The 16,089-nt window shown below is 42.6% G+C and overlaps 1 protein-coding gene across 2 annotated transcripts in view; it reads right to left on the minus strand.

Moving 5' to 3' along the window:
- The window catches only part of LOC115175584 (CUB and sushi domain-containing protein 3), a 670,680-nt gene that overhangs the window by 277,324 nt on the left and 377,267 nt on the right, over nt 1-16,089 (minus strand). For both annotated transcript variants that reach the window (XM_029734929.1, XM_029734928.1), the window contains one exon: nt 970-1,152. In XM_029734929.1, the coding sequence (XP_029590789.1) occupies nt 970-1,152 (183 nt within the window). The remainder of the gene's footprint in view (nt 1-969; nt 1,153-16,089) is intronic.

The following is a 16,089-nucleotide window of genomic DNA, read 5'->3' on the forward strand; positions in this document are numbered from 1 at the left end:
AGGTGAAACAAAATAAAATGTAAACAATATATCATAGCAGAATGTTTGCCTCTCAAAGCTAGAACTCAATCAACACACTTTTTGTAGCATTTTTTGTAAGTAAGAAGTAGATAAGTCTCCATGTTTAAGTTCCCCCATCACACAAGGGAAAGGCAGAATGGGTCTTACTAACAGATGAGCATGATCGTATCCCAAATTGCACCCTATTCCGTATATGGTATAGAGCCCATAGGGTTCTGGTCAAAATTAGTGCACTATGTAAGGAATAAGGTGCCATTTAGGATGCTGCCCATTACTGTCCACCCATGAAAATGGTTCATAGGTATTTTCTTCTTCGCAACAACATGAAAGTATAATATTGATGTTTTTATACACAATTACAAGAAACTGAGTTAGTTTTAGACACATAACAAAATTACTAAATAATTTGTACCCCTTTTTTGTGACATCCAATTAGTAGTTACAGTCTTGTCCCATCACTGGAGCTCCCCTACAGACTCGGGAGAGGCGAAGGTCGAGAGCCATGCGTCCTCCGAAACATGACCCTGCCCAGTCGCACTGCTTCTTGACACACTGCTCACTTAACCCGCCCGGCCCGCCACAAGGAGTTGCTAGAACATGATGGCACAAGGAAATTGCCGGCTGGCCAACCCCTCCCCTAACCTGGACGATGCTGGTCCAATTGTGCACTGCCTCATGGGTCTCCCAGTCACGGCCAGCTGTGACACAGCCTTGGATCGAATCCGTGTCTGTAGTGACACCTTAAGCACTGCGTTGCAGTGCCTTAGACCGCTGCGCCACTCGGGAGGCCCCAATTAGATGCGTTTTAGACGCCAGAAATTCTATGCGTTTTAGACCCCAGAAATTAGATGTGATTTAGACCCCAGAAATTAGATGTGTTTTAGACCCCAGAAATTAGATGTGTTTTAGATGCCAGAAATTAGATGCGTTTTAGATGTTCATACTCACAGATGCACATGGGGATGTTGGCTGACCACTGGTTGTTGTTCTGACAAGATATGGTCCTTTCCCCGATGAGCTCGAACCCAAACTGGCACTCAAAGCGCAGGATGCCCCCATTCAAGAAGCTGTCTCCTTCCCTTATCCCATAGAGGGGCGTACCAGGGTCCCCGCAACTCTCTTTGTCAATCTCTGTGGAAAACAGTGACAAAAACATAGTGCTAGTGAGCATTATGACAGTTGACAATTTATTTTATTTGAGTGAATACCCAAGGGGACATGTGTCTTTCTGTCATAAAACAAGCATACCATCCTGCTTTCCAATTCACGTAATGGATCCAATTCACACCATGAGTAGTAACAAAGAGGTTGGAATAATACTCAGGCTACATTCAGAACAAACACCGAATCATACAGACAGCAATCACAAGGCGTTGGTGCTCGTCATCACACCCATATAGACAGAAAATACTGTTGTCCTCAGAGCTGAATTATACACTTATACAGTCTTATTTTCTAGTCTTTGTGTCCATGTCTGAGAATGTGAAAAAAGGATATGATAGGACAGTTATTTTGTCTGTTTTTTTAAACCCTACCACACTAAGGAAATAGGCATCCAGGTCCTCACTAACACTGTGCCCATCCAGATAAGCATGAGTAAGCACGCAGTGCCTCTATCTCTCCCTGAATGTAGCAGCCTGGGAGGCCACAAAAACACCTAGGACTCTATTGAATCTGTATCGCTGAAGCGTTAAACATTTAAAGGTAATTTCCTATTGAGCTGTGTTTACCATGAATGCAGTCTCCGCTAACGCGGGAACATTGCCTTTAAATGTCAATCACACAGTAACGCTGAATTTCTGCGATATGGATTGAAAAGATCCCCTAATCACTCCACCCACACCCCACCCATCCTGGGTCACCACACCCAGGTAACACCCGAGATTGGCCTGTCTGGTTCCCTCAGAGGGTGCGGGTGTTGGGAGGAGATGTAATGCATCTTCTAAGACATCTTCCACCACTGCTCAGAGTTGAACCCTGAACCCTGGTGCTCGCTCCGAGAAAATGTTAAAATGGTAAGGGAAAGAAAAACTCCTCGACATTATTATGATCACGTTAGTGGTTCGTGGGAGTGGGCGTCGTTTATTTCAGCCTAGGTGTAATGGAAGTCTTTGCAAAGTGTGATATATTGCATTAATTTCAGTCATGACACTGTCTTTATGGGAACCACAATACCTACCACCCTGACTGCCTGGGCTGGGCTGTTCAATCTGTAGGGAGGGAGGGAGGGCCGGGCCTGGGAAGGTTAGAGCATATTTACTGCTCTGTGTTTTACGACATCAGAATAGATGGAGAACAAATTGCTTTAGAGCAGCGCACGTCACATCTGAATAATGCCTGGCGACAGAATGTTAAACACTAAGGTCATCTTTGTCTGTGGGGAAATGGTCAATTGTTATATCCTACCTGGCATGAGTATTATGTGCTCATAAGCACAATGCATACTGTTTGCCCCTAGCCTGGCCTTTTGTGGGGGGGTTTCTACTCCTGTATTCTTCCAGGAACAGCTGGACAAATTGTAACGATATTGCCAAGCCTCTGTAAGTAGTGTAACACACAGCAATAAGGCCAGAATGGGGCATTCATTGTCCATTTCTAGCAATACAAGTACATGTATTTCCAGTCAACAATACAGGCTATCACAGAAGTCTAATTTATAGAAAGTAGCAACCACATTGTACATGCAAAAGGGTGAAGAATATGTCATCGTATGCCTATTCCTTACGTATGCTCATTTTAAATACTAGCAGTGAGATTTACTTCTCATAAATCTTGGCTAAGAATTGATCATTAAGCTAGATTCAGTCGTCCCTGAGAATTACAGTCCAATTAGAATCGACATTTAAGAAGTTTATTCAAAGGCCCGATGTGGAACTAGAGAAAAGAACATCTCAAAGATGAAAGTCACTAACAGAGATTCAAAGGACGGGAAGGGAGCCACGCTAGTATAAGCCCGCATCTATTCTAATGAGGATATGAAGCTTTATCTGAGATTTTGAAAGCCTTACAGTAATACGCTTGTACTGTATGTGTACTGTTGAGTAGAACTTGACCAACTTATCAAGGGATATACACTACCGTTCAAAAGTTTGGGGTCACTTAAGAAATGCCCTTGTTTTTGAAAGAAAAGCACATTTTTTCCCATTAAAATAACATCAAATTGATCAGAAATACAGTGTAGACATTGTTAATGTTGTAAATGACTATTGTAGCTGGAAACGGCAGATTCTTTATGGAATATCTACATAAGCATACAGAGGCCCATTATCAGCAACCATCACTCCTGTGTTCCAATGGCACGTAGGGTTAGCTAATCCAAGTTTATCATTTTAAAAGGCTAATTGATCATTAGAAAACCTTTTGCAATTATGTTAGCACAGCTGAAAACTGTTGTTCTGATTAAAGAAGCAATAAAACTGGCCTTCTTTAGACTAGTTGAGTATCTGGAGCGTCAGCATTTGTGGGTTTGATTACAGGCTCAAAATGGCCTGAAACAAAGACATTTCTTCTGAAGCTCATCAGTCTATTCTTGTTCTGAGAAATGAAGGCTATTCCATGCGAGAAATTGCCAAGAAACTGAAGGTCTCGTTCAACTCCCTTCACAGAACAGCGCACACTGGCTCTAACCAGAATAGAAAGAGTAGTGGGAGGCCCCGGTGCACAACTGAGCAAGAGGACAAGTAAAAACACCAATCTAAACATCAACAGTGAAGAGGCGACCCCTATATGCTGGCCTTCTAGGTAGAGTTCCTCTGTCCAGTGTCTGTGTTCTTTTCTCCATCTTAATCTTTTCTTTTTATTGGCCAGTCTGAGAAATGTATTTTTCTTTGCAACTCAGCATTCCTTATTTCTCTGTATATATTCAATCCGTATTTCTATCAATTGTAAATTAATGTGTAGCCTTCAAATGATACTACAGTGCAATTTATAGTTATAGTTTATGCTCACAGCTACGGGAACCCTACCAACATTTCCTCGAGGTACGCTCATATTCCAAAATAATCTTCTCATACTTTTTCAGTCTCATGTAGAAAAAAGCCTTTGCGAGAACTGGTAGTTAATTACCAATAGTTCATCTGTTCATTACATTAACCCCTAATAGGGTATTTCCTCAATATATATTGTAAGAGTTGGAAATTGGAGTTGATGATCATTGATTAGTAATGCCTGATGTGTGTCTATAATTTCCTGTCTAATGTGAAGTGACCGATATGATGGTTGCTTCTAGAGAATAAAGTCACGTTTTATGACCAATTGTATGCTGCCTACATCTGGTCTTCATTTTCCTTCTAGTAGTATTTATTTTCTCTGAACCCTTATTACAATGGTATTTCTACACTTATTTAATAAGCATGGCTGCACACACTGAATTCATGTACAGATTCAGCTTCCACAGTGTTGCTACAGTATGTAAAAAATGATGGAATTGGCCGACATCAACGTGACCATTATAATGTGAAACAATATGTCACATCGGGAACTTTGTCAAAGATGAAACTGTGATTTGTCCTCCAAGGCTCCATAAAAGTACATTAACATCTCATCAATAGAACATGATACGTAATTTCAGCTCATAAGATATATATTCAGTTTATGACCTAATCAGGGTCCCACATTCTTCATTCCAGTTATTGCCCATGGAGGTTTTAAATCTGTCACAGGGGTCCCAAACCTTCAGCTCTTCTCAGTTTGGTGGACGCAAATCAATCAGTGTGTGTGTGTGTTCAAGTTGAAAGTGTTAATGTCATGTGCACAAGTACAGTGAAATGCCTTTCTTGCAAGCTCTAAACCCAACAATGCAGTAATCAATATCAATGTAGTACTAAAAATAACAACGTAGAACAAAAACACACAATAAATAAAAATAAGAGGGTCAGTTCAGGGTCAGTTCCAATAAAATATTTACAATGTGCAGGGATACTGGAGTGACAGGGTTAGGGTTAGGGTTAGGGTTATGTATAGGGGTAAGGTGACTAGGCATCAGGATGTATGACAAACAGAATAGCAGCAGTGTATTTGATGATTGTATTTGAGTATGTGTGCATGTTTGTAGAGTTAGTATGAATGTGTATGCATGTTATGTGTGTGTGAGCAAATTAAGTGAGTGTGTGTATGTGTTTGTGTCAGTGTGCGTGAGTGTGTAGAGTCCTGTAAGTGTGCATAAAAACAGTGCAAAAAAAAATGCATGGGTCAACTCAGATAGTCTGTGCAGCCATTTTGTTAGCTATTTAGCAGTCTTATGGCTTGGGGATAGAAGCTGTTCAGGAGTCTGTTGGTGTCAGACTTGATGTACCGGTACCGCTTGCCAGTGCGGAAGAAGAAAAAACAGTCCATGTCTTGGGTGGCTGGAGTCTTTAACATTTCTCCGGGCTTCCTTTCACACCACCTGATATAGAGGTCCTAGATGGTAGGAAGCTCAACCCCAGTGATGTATTAGGCTGTGATGGAGGCAACCTAAACAATAATATAGTGAAGTGAAGTTGTAATAACGCAGACTACTTCTGCCGGTGGTGTCTACCGTAAGCAGGGACGATTGGCGAAGGACGTGTGGGCGAAAGGAAGAGAGAGTCAGATGTTTCCGACATCATTCTGCTGTTTCCTGGGTACAATCACCACGCGAGTCCGGAGTTATGACAGCAAGAGGAGGCCAGAGCTAGCCGAACGGAACTTACAGGTAAGTAACAGGGAAGTGAATTCTCTCAACTCCATAGTAAATCGTATTCTACATAGGAGCTGAAACAATATAGCTAACACTATTGGAGAGGATTGGATGTTCAAATCAAATCAAACTTTATTTGCCACATGCGCCGAATACAACAACTGTAGACTTTACCGTGAAATGCTTACTTACAAGCCCTTAACCAACACTGCAGTTCAAGAAGAGTTAAGAAAATATTTACCAAATAAACTAAAGTAAAAAAAATATAAAAAGTAACACAATAACATAACAATAACGAGGCTATTTACAGGGGGTACCGTTACCGAGTCAGTGTGCGGGGGTTAAAGTTAGAGGTCATTTGTAGATGTAGGTAGGGGTGAAGTGACTATGCAAAGATAATCAACAGCGAGTTGCAGCAGTGTACAAAACAAATGGGGGGGGTGGGGGTCAATGTAATAGTCCGGTGACCATTTGATTAATTGTTCAGCAGTCTTATGACTTGGGGGTAGAAGCTGTTATGGAGCCTTTTGGTCCTAGACTTGGCGCTCCGGTACCGCTTGCCAAGTGCTAGCAGAGAAAACAGTCTCTGACTTGGGTGACTGGAGTCTCTGACAATTTTATGGGCTTTCCTCTGACACCGCCTATTATATAGGTCCTGGATTGCAGGAAGCACTACCCTCTGTAGCACCTTATGTTCAGATTTCGAGCAGTTGCCATACCAGGCGGTGATGCAACTGGTCTGGATGCTCTCGATGGTGTAGCTGTAGAACTATTTGATGATCTAGGGACCCATGCCAAATGTTTTCAGTTTCCTGAGGGGTTTTGTCGTGCGCTCTTCACAACTGGGTTGGTGTGTTTGGACCATGATAGATCATTGGTGATGTGGACACCAAGGAACTCTCGACCCGCTCCACTACAGCCCCGTTGATGTTAATGGGGGCTTGTTTGGCCTGCCTTTTCCTGCAGTCCACAATTTTATATGTCATCTCAGAAGAAAATACTAGTAACAATGAAAGTACTAATGAAAGATAAGACAGTAGCTAAATGCTAGCAACACATCCAAGGGACACTACTAGTTAAAAATTCAAAGGGATATTATTCACTACAAATGGAATTACATTCTGATTAAAAGACAGACCTTATTAATAGCCATACAGCGATAAAGTGGGCTTGAGGTGATAGTTTATGTTTTGGTGTTCACAAGCTTTTTGCTGTGATAAGTCTGTATGGTCTAACAACAGTAGGGTTGTTTTTGTGACTAATTATACATGTTTTTATGTGGATTAAGGTCTTTAAGAGGGGATTTTTACTTTCATACAAAGTTATATTTTATGCATTTAGTCTGTAAAGGAAATACAGACAGTGAAGCCAGCTTTTTGCCAAAGCAAAGTGATTTTTAAAAATTATTATTTTGGTGTTTTTTCAAGGTTTACGGAACCGGTTTCATGAGTTAAGACACAGTATTTTGCTTAAATATTAAGTCTTGTTGTCTATTTTCTGTGTTACTTAAAGTAGGCAACAGAGTCAAGGTTCATTCATATTTGGATGTGAGCTATTTATTATATGCATTTGGTTGTCATTTTGAACTTTGAAATGGGGTTTATTTTGTGTAAAAGTGACCCACAGTATTGTGATTACATTGTTCTTACCAACTCTAAACTTTCTATTCATTCCAAAAACAAAAGAACCAAAAAAGAACTAGAACCAAAAAATGTGATCATATTACTCCAGTGCTAGCCTCCCTACACTGGCTTCCTGTTAAGGCAAGGGCTGATTTCAAGGTTTTACTGCTAACCTACAAAGCATTACATGGGCTTGCTCCTACCTATCTTTCTGATTTGGTCCTGCCGTACATACCTACACGTACGCTACGGTCACAAGACGCAGGCCTCCTAATTGTCCCTAGAATTTCTAAGCAAACGGCTGGAGGTAGGGCTTTCTCCTATAGAGCTCCATTTTTATGGAATGGTCTGCCTACACATGTGAGAGACGCAGACTCAGTCTCAACCTTTAAGTCTTTACTGAAGACTTATCTCTTCAGTAGGTCCTATGATTAAGTATAGTCTGGCCCAGGAGTGTGAAGGTGAACGGAAAGGCTGGAGCAACGAATCGCCCTTGCTGTCTCTGCCTTGCCGGTTCCCCTCTTTCCACTGGGATTCTCTGCCTCTAACCCTATTACAGGGGCTGAGTCACTGACTTACTGGTGTTCTTCCATGCCGTCCATGGGAGGGGTGCGTCACTTGAGTGGGTTGAGTCACTGACGTGGTCTTCCTGTGGGTTGGCGCCCCCCCTTGGGTTGTGCCATGGCGGAGATCTTTGTGGGCTATACTCGGCCTTGTCTTCGGACGGTAAGTTGGTGGTTGTAGACATCCCTCTAGTGGTGTGGGGGCTGTGCTTTGGCAAAGTGGGTGGGGTTATATCCTGCCTGTTTGGCCCTGTCCGGGGGTATCATCGGATGGGGCCACAGTGTCTTCTGATCCCTCCTGTCTCAGCCTCCAGTATTTATGCTGCAGTAGTTTGTGTCGGGGGGCTAGGGTCAGTCTGTTACATCTGGATTATTCTCTTGTCTTATCCGGTGTCCTGTGTGAATTTAAATATGCTCTCTGTAATTCTCTCTTTCTCTCTTTCTTTCTTTCTCTCGGAGGACCTGAGCCCTAGGACCATGCCTCGGGACTACCTGGCATGATGACTCCTTGCTGTCCCCAGTCCACCTGGCCATGCTGCTGCTCCAGTTTCAACTGTTCTGCCTGCGGCTACGGAACCCTGACCTGTTCACCGGACGTGCTTGTTGCACCCTCGACAACTACTATGATTATTATTATTTGACCATGCTGGTCATTTATGAACATTTTAACATCTTGACCATGTTCTGTTATAATATCCACCCGGCACAGCCAGAAGAGGACTGGCCACCCCTCATAGCCTGGTTCCTCTCTAGGTTTCTTCCTAGGTTTTTGGCCTTTCTAGGGAGTTTTTCCTAGGGAGTTTTTCCTAGCCACCGTGCTTCTTTCACATGCATTGCTTGCTGTTTGGGGTTTTAGGCTGGGTTTCTGTACAGCACTTTGAGATTTCAGCTGATATACGAAGGGCTATATAAAAATACATTTGATTTGATTTGATTTGAAAAGAGGATAATTAAAAACAGAAGTCAACAAACCAAGATACTGTGAGAACCCCAAAATCCTGGTTCCCTTGAATTAATGTACTGAGATAATCACACCTTTACATATGCAAATTGGAGCAGGTCTAGGGTGTCTATGATGATGGAGTTGATGTATGCCTTAACCAGCTTCTCAAAGCACTTCATGATCACAGATGTGAGTGCTACAGGGCGGTAGTCATTGTGGCATGAAGCCTTAGAGTTCTTGGGAACAGGAATGATGGTAGTCATCTTAAAACATGTACAGACTGGGACAAGGAAAGGTTGAAAATGACTGTGAATATGCCTGCCAGCTGTTCTGCGAATGCTCTGAGAATGCACCCTGGAATACCATCTGGCCCTGTGGCCTTACGAGTGTTGACCTGATTAAAGACCTTACTCACGTCGGCCTTGGAGAGCGAGATCACCCAGTCCTCTGGGTCGGTGGGGACCCTCACGCAAGGCACGGTGTTGTTATTGTTGAAGAGTCTATAAAATACATTGAGTTCATCTGGTTGAAAGGCATTATTGGGCAGATCATGGCCGGTCTTCCTTTGTAATCCATAATGGACTGTAGCCCCTGCCACATGCGGTGGGCATCAGATCCTGTGTAATATGATCTTATCGGCTCTTATTAACCAACCATGCTATTATGTTTGTTTTTTTGCATTGTTCGTAACTTATTGTGTAAATAATTCGCTGGAGAATGAAACTGAGATTTTGCGTAAAAAGATCAGGGTGCCTTGTGAAGATCAGGCGACGAGTGGCTAATCTGCCTTTGCCTTCCGTCCTGCTAGCTAATGTTCAATCGCTGGAAAAGAAATGGGACGAACTGAAAGCGTGTATATCCTACCAACGGGACATTACAAACTGTAATATCTTATGTTTCACCGAGTCGTGGCTGAACGACGACATTAAGAACATACAGCTGGCGGGTTATACACTCTATCGGTAGGATAGAAGAACAGCCTCTGGTAAGTCACGGGGCAGGGGCCTATGCATATATGTAAACAAGTCTCAAGGTTTTGATCGACTGAGGTAGAGTATCTCATGATAAACTGTAGACCAAACTATCTACCTAGAGAGTTTCATCTGTATTTTTCGAAGCTGTCTACATACCACCACAGACCGATGCTGGCACTAGAACCGCACTCAATGAGCTTTATACTGCCATAAGCAAACAGGAAAACGCTCATCCAGAGGCGGCACTCCAGGTGTCCAGGGACTTTAATGCAGGGAAACTTAAATCAGTTTTACCTCATTTCTATCAGCATGTTAAAACCTCTTAAGTATCGGACCATTTTTTTTATTTTTTGCCTAAAATGACATACCCAAATCTAACTGCCTGTAGCTCAGGACCTGAAGCAAGGACATGCATATTCTTGATACCATTTGAAAGGAAACACTTTGAAGTTTGTGAAAATGTTAAATTAATGTAGGTGAATATTTGTTTTATTTTATTTCACCTTTATTTAACAACTACGACCTATAACAACTGCGACCAACTGCAACCTATAACACATTAGCTCTGGTAAAAGATAATACAAAGAAAAAAAACGTGATTTTTTTTTGGGGGGGGGTGTACCATCATCTTTGAAATGCAAGAGAAAGGCCAAAAAATTACTTAGAAATCCAGGCACAATTTAGATTCTGGCCACTAGATGGCAGCAGTGTATGTGCAAAATTTTAAACTGATCCAATGAACCATTGCATCTTTGTTCAAAATGTTGTATCAAGACTGCTCAAATGTACGTAATTGGTTTATTAATAACTTTACAAGTTCATAACTGTGCATTCTTCTCAAACAATAGCATGGTATTATTTCACTGTAATAGCAACAGTAAATTGGACAATGCAGTTAGATGAATAAGAATCTAAGCTTTCTGCAAATATCAGATATGTCTATGTCCTGGGAAATGTTCTTGTTACTTACAACCTCATGCTAATCGCAATAGCCTACGTTAGCTCAACCATCCCGCGGGAGACCCAACGATCCTGTAGATGTTAAATGTGCAACCAGAGGGAAAAAATTCTAGACCACCTTTACTCCACACACAGAGATGCGTACAAAGCTCTCCCTAGCCTTCCATTTGGCAAATCTGACCATAATTCTAACCTCCTGATTCCTGCTTACAAGCAAAAATTAAAGCAGGAAGCACCAGTGACTCTGTCTATAAAAAAGTGGTCAGATGAAGCAGATGCTAAACTACAGGACTGTTTTGCTAGCACAGACTGGAAAATGTTCCGGGATTCTTCCGATGGCATTGAGGAGTACACCACATCAGCCACTGCCTTTATCAATAAGTGCATCGATGACGTTGTCCCCACAGTGACTGCACGTACATACTCCAACCAGAAGCCATGGATTACAAGCAACATTTGCACTGATCTAAAGAGTAGAGCTGCCATTTTCAAGGAGCAGGACTCTAACCCGGAAGCTTATAAGAAATCCCGCTATGCCCTCCGACGAACCATCGCACAGGAAAAGCTTCAATACAGGACTAAGATTGAATTGTACTACACCGGCTCCGACGCTCGTTGGATGTGGCAGGGCTTGCAAACTATTACAGACTACAAAGGGAAGCACATCTGAGAGCTACCCATTGACACGAGCATACCAGATGAGCTAAATAACTTCTATGCTCGCATTGAGGCAAGTAACACTGAAACATACATGAGAGCATCAGTTGTTTCTGGATGACTGTGTGATCACGCTCTCTGCAGCCAATGTGAGTAAGACCTTTAAACAGGTCAACATTCACAAGGCCGCTGGGCCAGACGGATTACCAGTATGTGTACTCTGAGCATGCGCTGACCAACTGTCTGTAATACCAACATGTTTCAAGCAGACCACCATAGTCCCTGTGCCCAAGGACGGTGAGGTAACCTGCCTAAATGACTACCAACTCGTAGCACTCATGTCTGTAGCCATGAAATGCTTTGCAAGGCTGGTCATGGCTCACATCGACACCATTATCCCAGAAACCCTAGACCCAATCCAATTTGCAAACCGCACCAACAGATATACAGATGATGCAATCTCTATTGCACTCCACACTGCCCTTTCACACCTGGACAAAAGGAACACCTATGTGAGAATGCTATTCACTGCGAATGCTATTCACACTAATCCTCAACACGGGGGCACCTCAGGGGTGCATGCTCAGTCCCCTCCTGTACTCCCTGTTCACTCATGACTGCATGGCTGAGCACAACACCATCATTAAGTTTGCTGATGACACAACAGTGGTAGGCCTGATCACCGCCAACGATGAGACAGCCTATAGGGAGGAGGTCACAGACCTGACCGTGTGGTGCAAGGACAACAACCTCTCCCTCAACGTGATCATGACCAAGGAGATGATTGTGGACTACAGGAAAAGGAGGACCGAGCATGCCCCCAGTCTCATCAACGGGGCTGTAGTGGAGCAGATTGAGAGCTTCAAGTTTCTTGGTGTCCACATCACCAACAAACTAACATGGTCCAAGCACACCAAGACATTCATGAAAAGGGCACAACAAAACCTTTTCGGCCTCAGGATACTAAAAAGATTTGGCATGGGTCCTCAGATCCTCAAAAGGGTCTACAGCTGCACCATCGAGAGCATCCTGGCGGGTTGCATCACTGCCTGGTATGGCAACTGCTCGGCCTCCGACCGCGAGGCACTACAGAGGGTAGTGCGTACGGCCTAGTACATCACTGGGGCCAAACTTCCTGCCCTTCCAGGACCTCTACACCAGGCGGTGTCAGAGGAAGGCCCTAAAAATTGTCAAAGACTCCAGCCACCCTAGTCATAGACTATTCTCTCTGTTACCGCACGGCAAGCGGTACCGGAGCGCCAAGTCTAGGTCCAAGAAGCTTCTAAACAGCTTCTACCCCCAAGCCATAAGATTCCTGAACAGCTAATCAAATGGCTACCCAGACTATTTGCATTGCCCTCCCTCCCTTCTACGCTGCTGATACTCTCTGTTATTATCTATGCTTAATCACTTTATCAACTCTACCTACATGTACATATTACCTCAATTACCTCGACAACGGTGCCCACACACATTGACTCTGTACCAGTACCCCCTATATATAGCCCCGCTATTGTTATTTACTGCTGCTCTTTAATTATTTGTTATTCTTCTCTTACTTTTTTGTAGGTATTTTGCTCGTTTGATGACTCTGCGGAGGTTGTAGCGGGACTTCTTATACTTGTTCCTGTCCTCACCCGTAGTGTCAGTGTTTTCTGTGATAGCCCTGTGTGCGGGAACCCTGTCCTTTAGCTTGGTGCCAACCTCTGTATTAATCCAGGGCTTTTAATTGGGGATGCAGTGAACCTTAACTGTGGGGACAATGCCGCCGATGCATTTCCTAATGAAGCCGGTGACGGATGTGGTTAGCTCGTTGATGTTATCAATGGTGTCTCGGAAAATACTCCAATCAGCTTTCTGATTTTGATGACCATTTCTCAATGGAGCGAGTCAAGGGTACTTCCTGTTTGAGCTTCTGCTTGTTAACAGGAAGCAGGAGTATGGAGTCATCTGATGTGTGTGTGTGTGTGTGTCCCAGTATTGTGTGTGTCCCCCAGTCTATGTCTGAGTTTGTGACAGTTTACAGTACTCTAAGAACTCCCCAAGTCTTCCAATAATATTGAATCTACCAATGCAGCTATTCCTATCTCATTGTGTGATAGGAATACATTCACTTTATTCAAGCTCATCTAGCGCTCATTTAGATGAACAAATAAGCACACACTTCATATTCAAATGGTAAATACAGGATCAAGTATTAATCACTCCAACAGGGTGTGTGTATCTCAAATGGCACCCTTTTCCCTATCTATTGCACACTATATAGGAAATAGGGTACGATTTGGGATGCATCCACTGTCTTTCTAGAAATACTCAAATTAAATTTACTTTCGCTCTGACGTCATGGAATGATTCAATGTGGATTAATCATGACTTATATATTTCTTTCCTCACAGCGTCCTCCGGAAATTACTCATTGCCATCATTACTGAGCTCTACAGGATGACAATGTTTGCCTTAATGGCAATAAAATGAAATTCACTCAGAAATGAGAGGCAGCTTTGCCTTGTTTGCTTCAGTACACCATCACATTCAGGGTAATTAACAACACACCATGTTTTCACCGACAGAACGTAATTCTCCTCGACTATTCCGCTTGTTACTACCTACAACTCGATCCCTTCTTTCTTTGTCCTACCTGCAGCTCAGAATCTTATAGGCCTTATGCATGGAATCTTTAAGAACGTGTGCATGGTAAAAACAAAGATAATAACAAGAGAAATATGCTGAACAATTCGTTTTCATTTCTCTGTTGAACCTTCTAACCTCTACTGGGTGAAATCATGGCGATTCATTGAACAGTATATCTTTTTTGGGTAAAGGGGATGCATCTTAAACACTTACCCCTGTTAGTTGGATAGGCTTAATTGACAGCAGGACCATGGTTATCATGCATCCAAATTAAATCAAATTTGGAAATTTACTGTATATGACAGGATTTGAAAAATATAAAGATGACTAGCTATAGATCTTGAGCAGAGTGTCACTCAAGGACACCAGCCACAATGGGTACCCTTAAATGTTATACCTTTATTTAACTAGGCAAGACAGTCAAGAACAAATTGTTATTTTCAATGACGGCCTAGGAACAGTGGGTTAACTGCCTTGTTCAGGAGCAGAACAACAGATTTTTACCTTGTCAGCGGATTGTGGATTTTTTTTACAAATTAAGACCAGGCACCACGCCCTTATAGGGTATTTTTTCCCCCTAAATCATATTACAATGAACTTTTACCAGGATAACGTAAACAAAAACGTTTAATATTCAAATATTTCTGAAATATTGTATTAAAATATGTAAATGAGGCCATGTCTCATTAAATATGTGCATATTTGCTTATTGTGCAAAACCACTTGATCTGAACAATGGATAAAGTCAGTCTAACTATTTTGGTTTCATCTTGTTATGACACTCCAGGACCGGACTATTTTCATCTTTCTATCTGTAAAATACTGAAATCATCTACGTAAAATACATTGTTGGCGCATTTTTCCAAATAAAAAATGTACAACGTATCAACAATTAAAGACAAGTACAGTCGTGGCCAAAAGTTTTGAGAATGACACAAATATTAATTTTCACAAAGTCTGCTGCCTCAGTTTGTATGATGGCAATTTGCATATACTCCAGAATGTTATGAAGAGTGATCAGATGAATTGCAATTAATTGCAAAGTCCCTCTTTGCCATGCAAATGAACTGAATCCCCAAAAACATTTCCACTGCATTTCAGCCCTGCCACAAAAGGACCAGCTGACATCATGTCAGTGATTCTCTCATTAACACAGGTGTGTGTGTTGACGAGGACAAGGATGGAGATCACTCTGTCATGCTGATTGAGTTCGAATAACAGACTGGAAGCTTCAAAAGGAGGGTGGGGCTTGGAATCATTGTTCTTCCTCTGTCAATCATGGTTAACTGCAAGGAAACACGTGCCGTCATCATTGCTTTGCACAAAAAGGACTTCACAGGCAAGGATATTGCTACCAGTAAGATTGCACATAAATCAACCATTTATCGGATCATCAAGAACTTCAAGGAAAGCGGTTCAATTGTTGTGCCCAAAATTTCAGCAAGCGCCAGGACCGTCTCCTAAAGTTGATTCAGCTGCGGGATCGGGGCACCACCAGTACAGAGCTTGCTCAGGAATGGCAGCAGGCAGGTGTGAGTGCATCTGCATGCACAGTGAGGCGAAGACTTTTGGAGGATGGCTGGTGTCAAGGGCAGTAAAGAAGCCACTTCTCTCCAGGAAAAACATCAGAGACAGACTGATATTCTGCAAAAGGTACAGGGATTGGACTGCTGAGGACTGGGGGCTGCTGAGGACTGATGAATCCCCTTTCCGATTGTTTGGGGCATCAGGAAAAAAGTTTGTCCGGAAAAGACAAGGTGACCATCAGTCCTGTGTCATGCCAACAGTAAAGCATCCTGAGACCATTCAAGTGTGGGGTTGCTTCTCAGCCAAGGGAGTGGGCTCACTCACAATTTTGCCTAAGAACACAGCCATGAATAAAGAATGGTACCAACACATCCTCCGAGAGTAACTTCTCCAAACCATCCGGAACAGTTTGGTGATGAACAATACCTTTTCCAGCATGATAGAGCACCTTGCCATAAGGCAACAGTGACAACTAAGTGGCTCGTGGAACATAAGATTGATATTTTGGGTCCATGGCCAGGAAACTCCCCAG

Source organism: Salmo trutta, chromosome 36 (assembly GCF_901001165.1).
Source record: "Salmo trutta chromosome 36, fSalTru1.1, whole genome shotgun sequence".
Lineage (NCBI taxonomy): Eukaryota > Metazoa > Chordata > Actinopteri > Salmoniformes > Salmonidae > Salmo > Salmo trutta.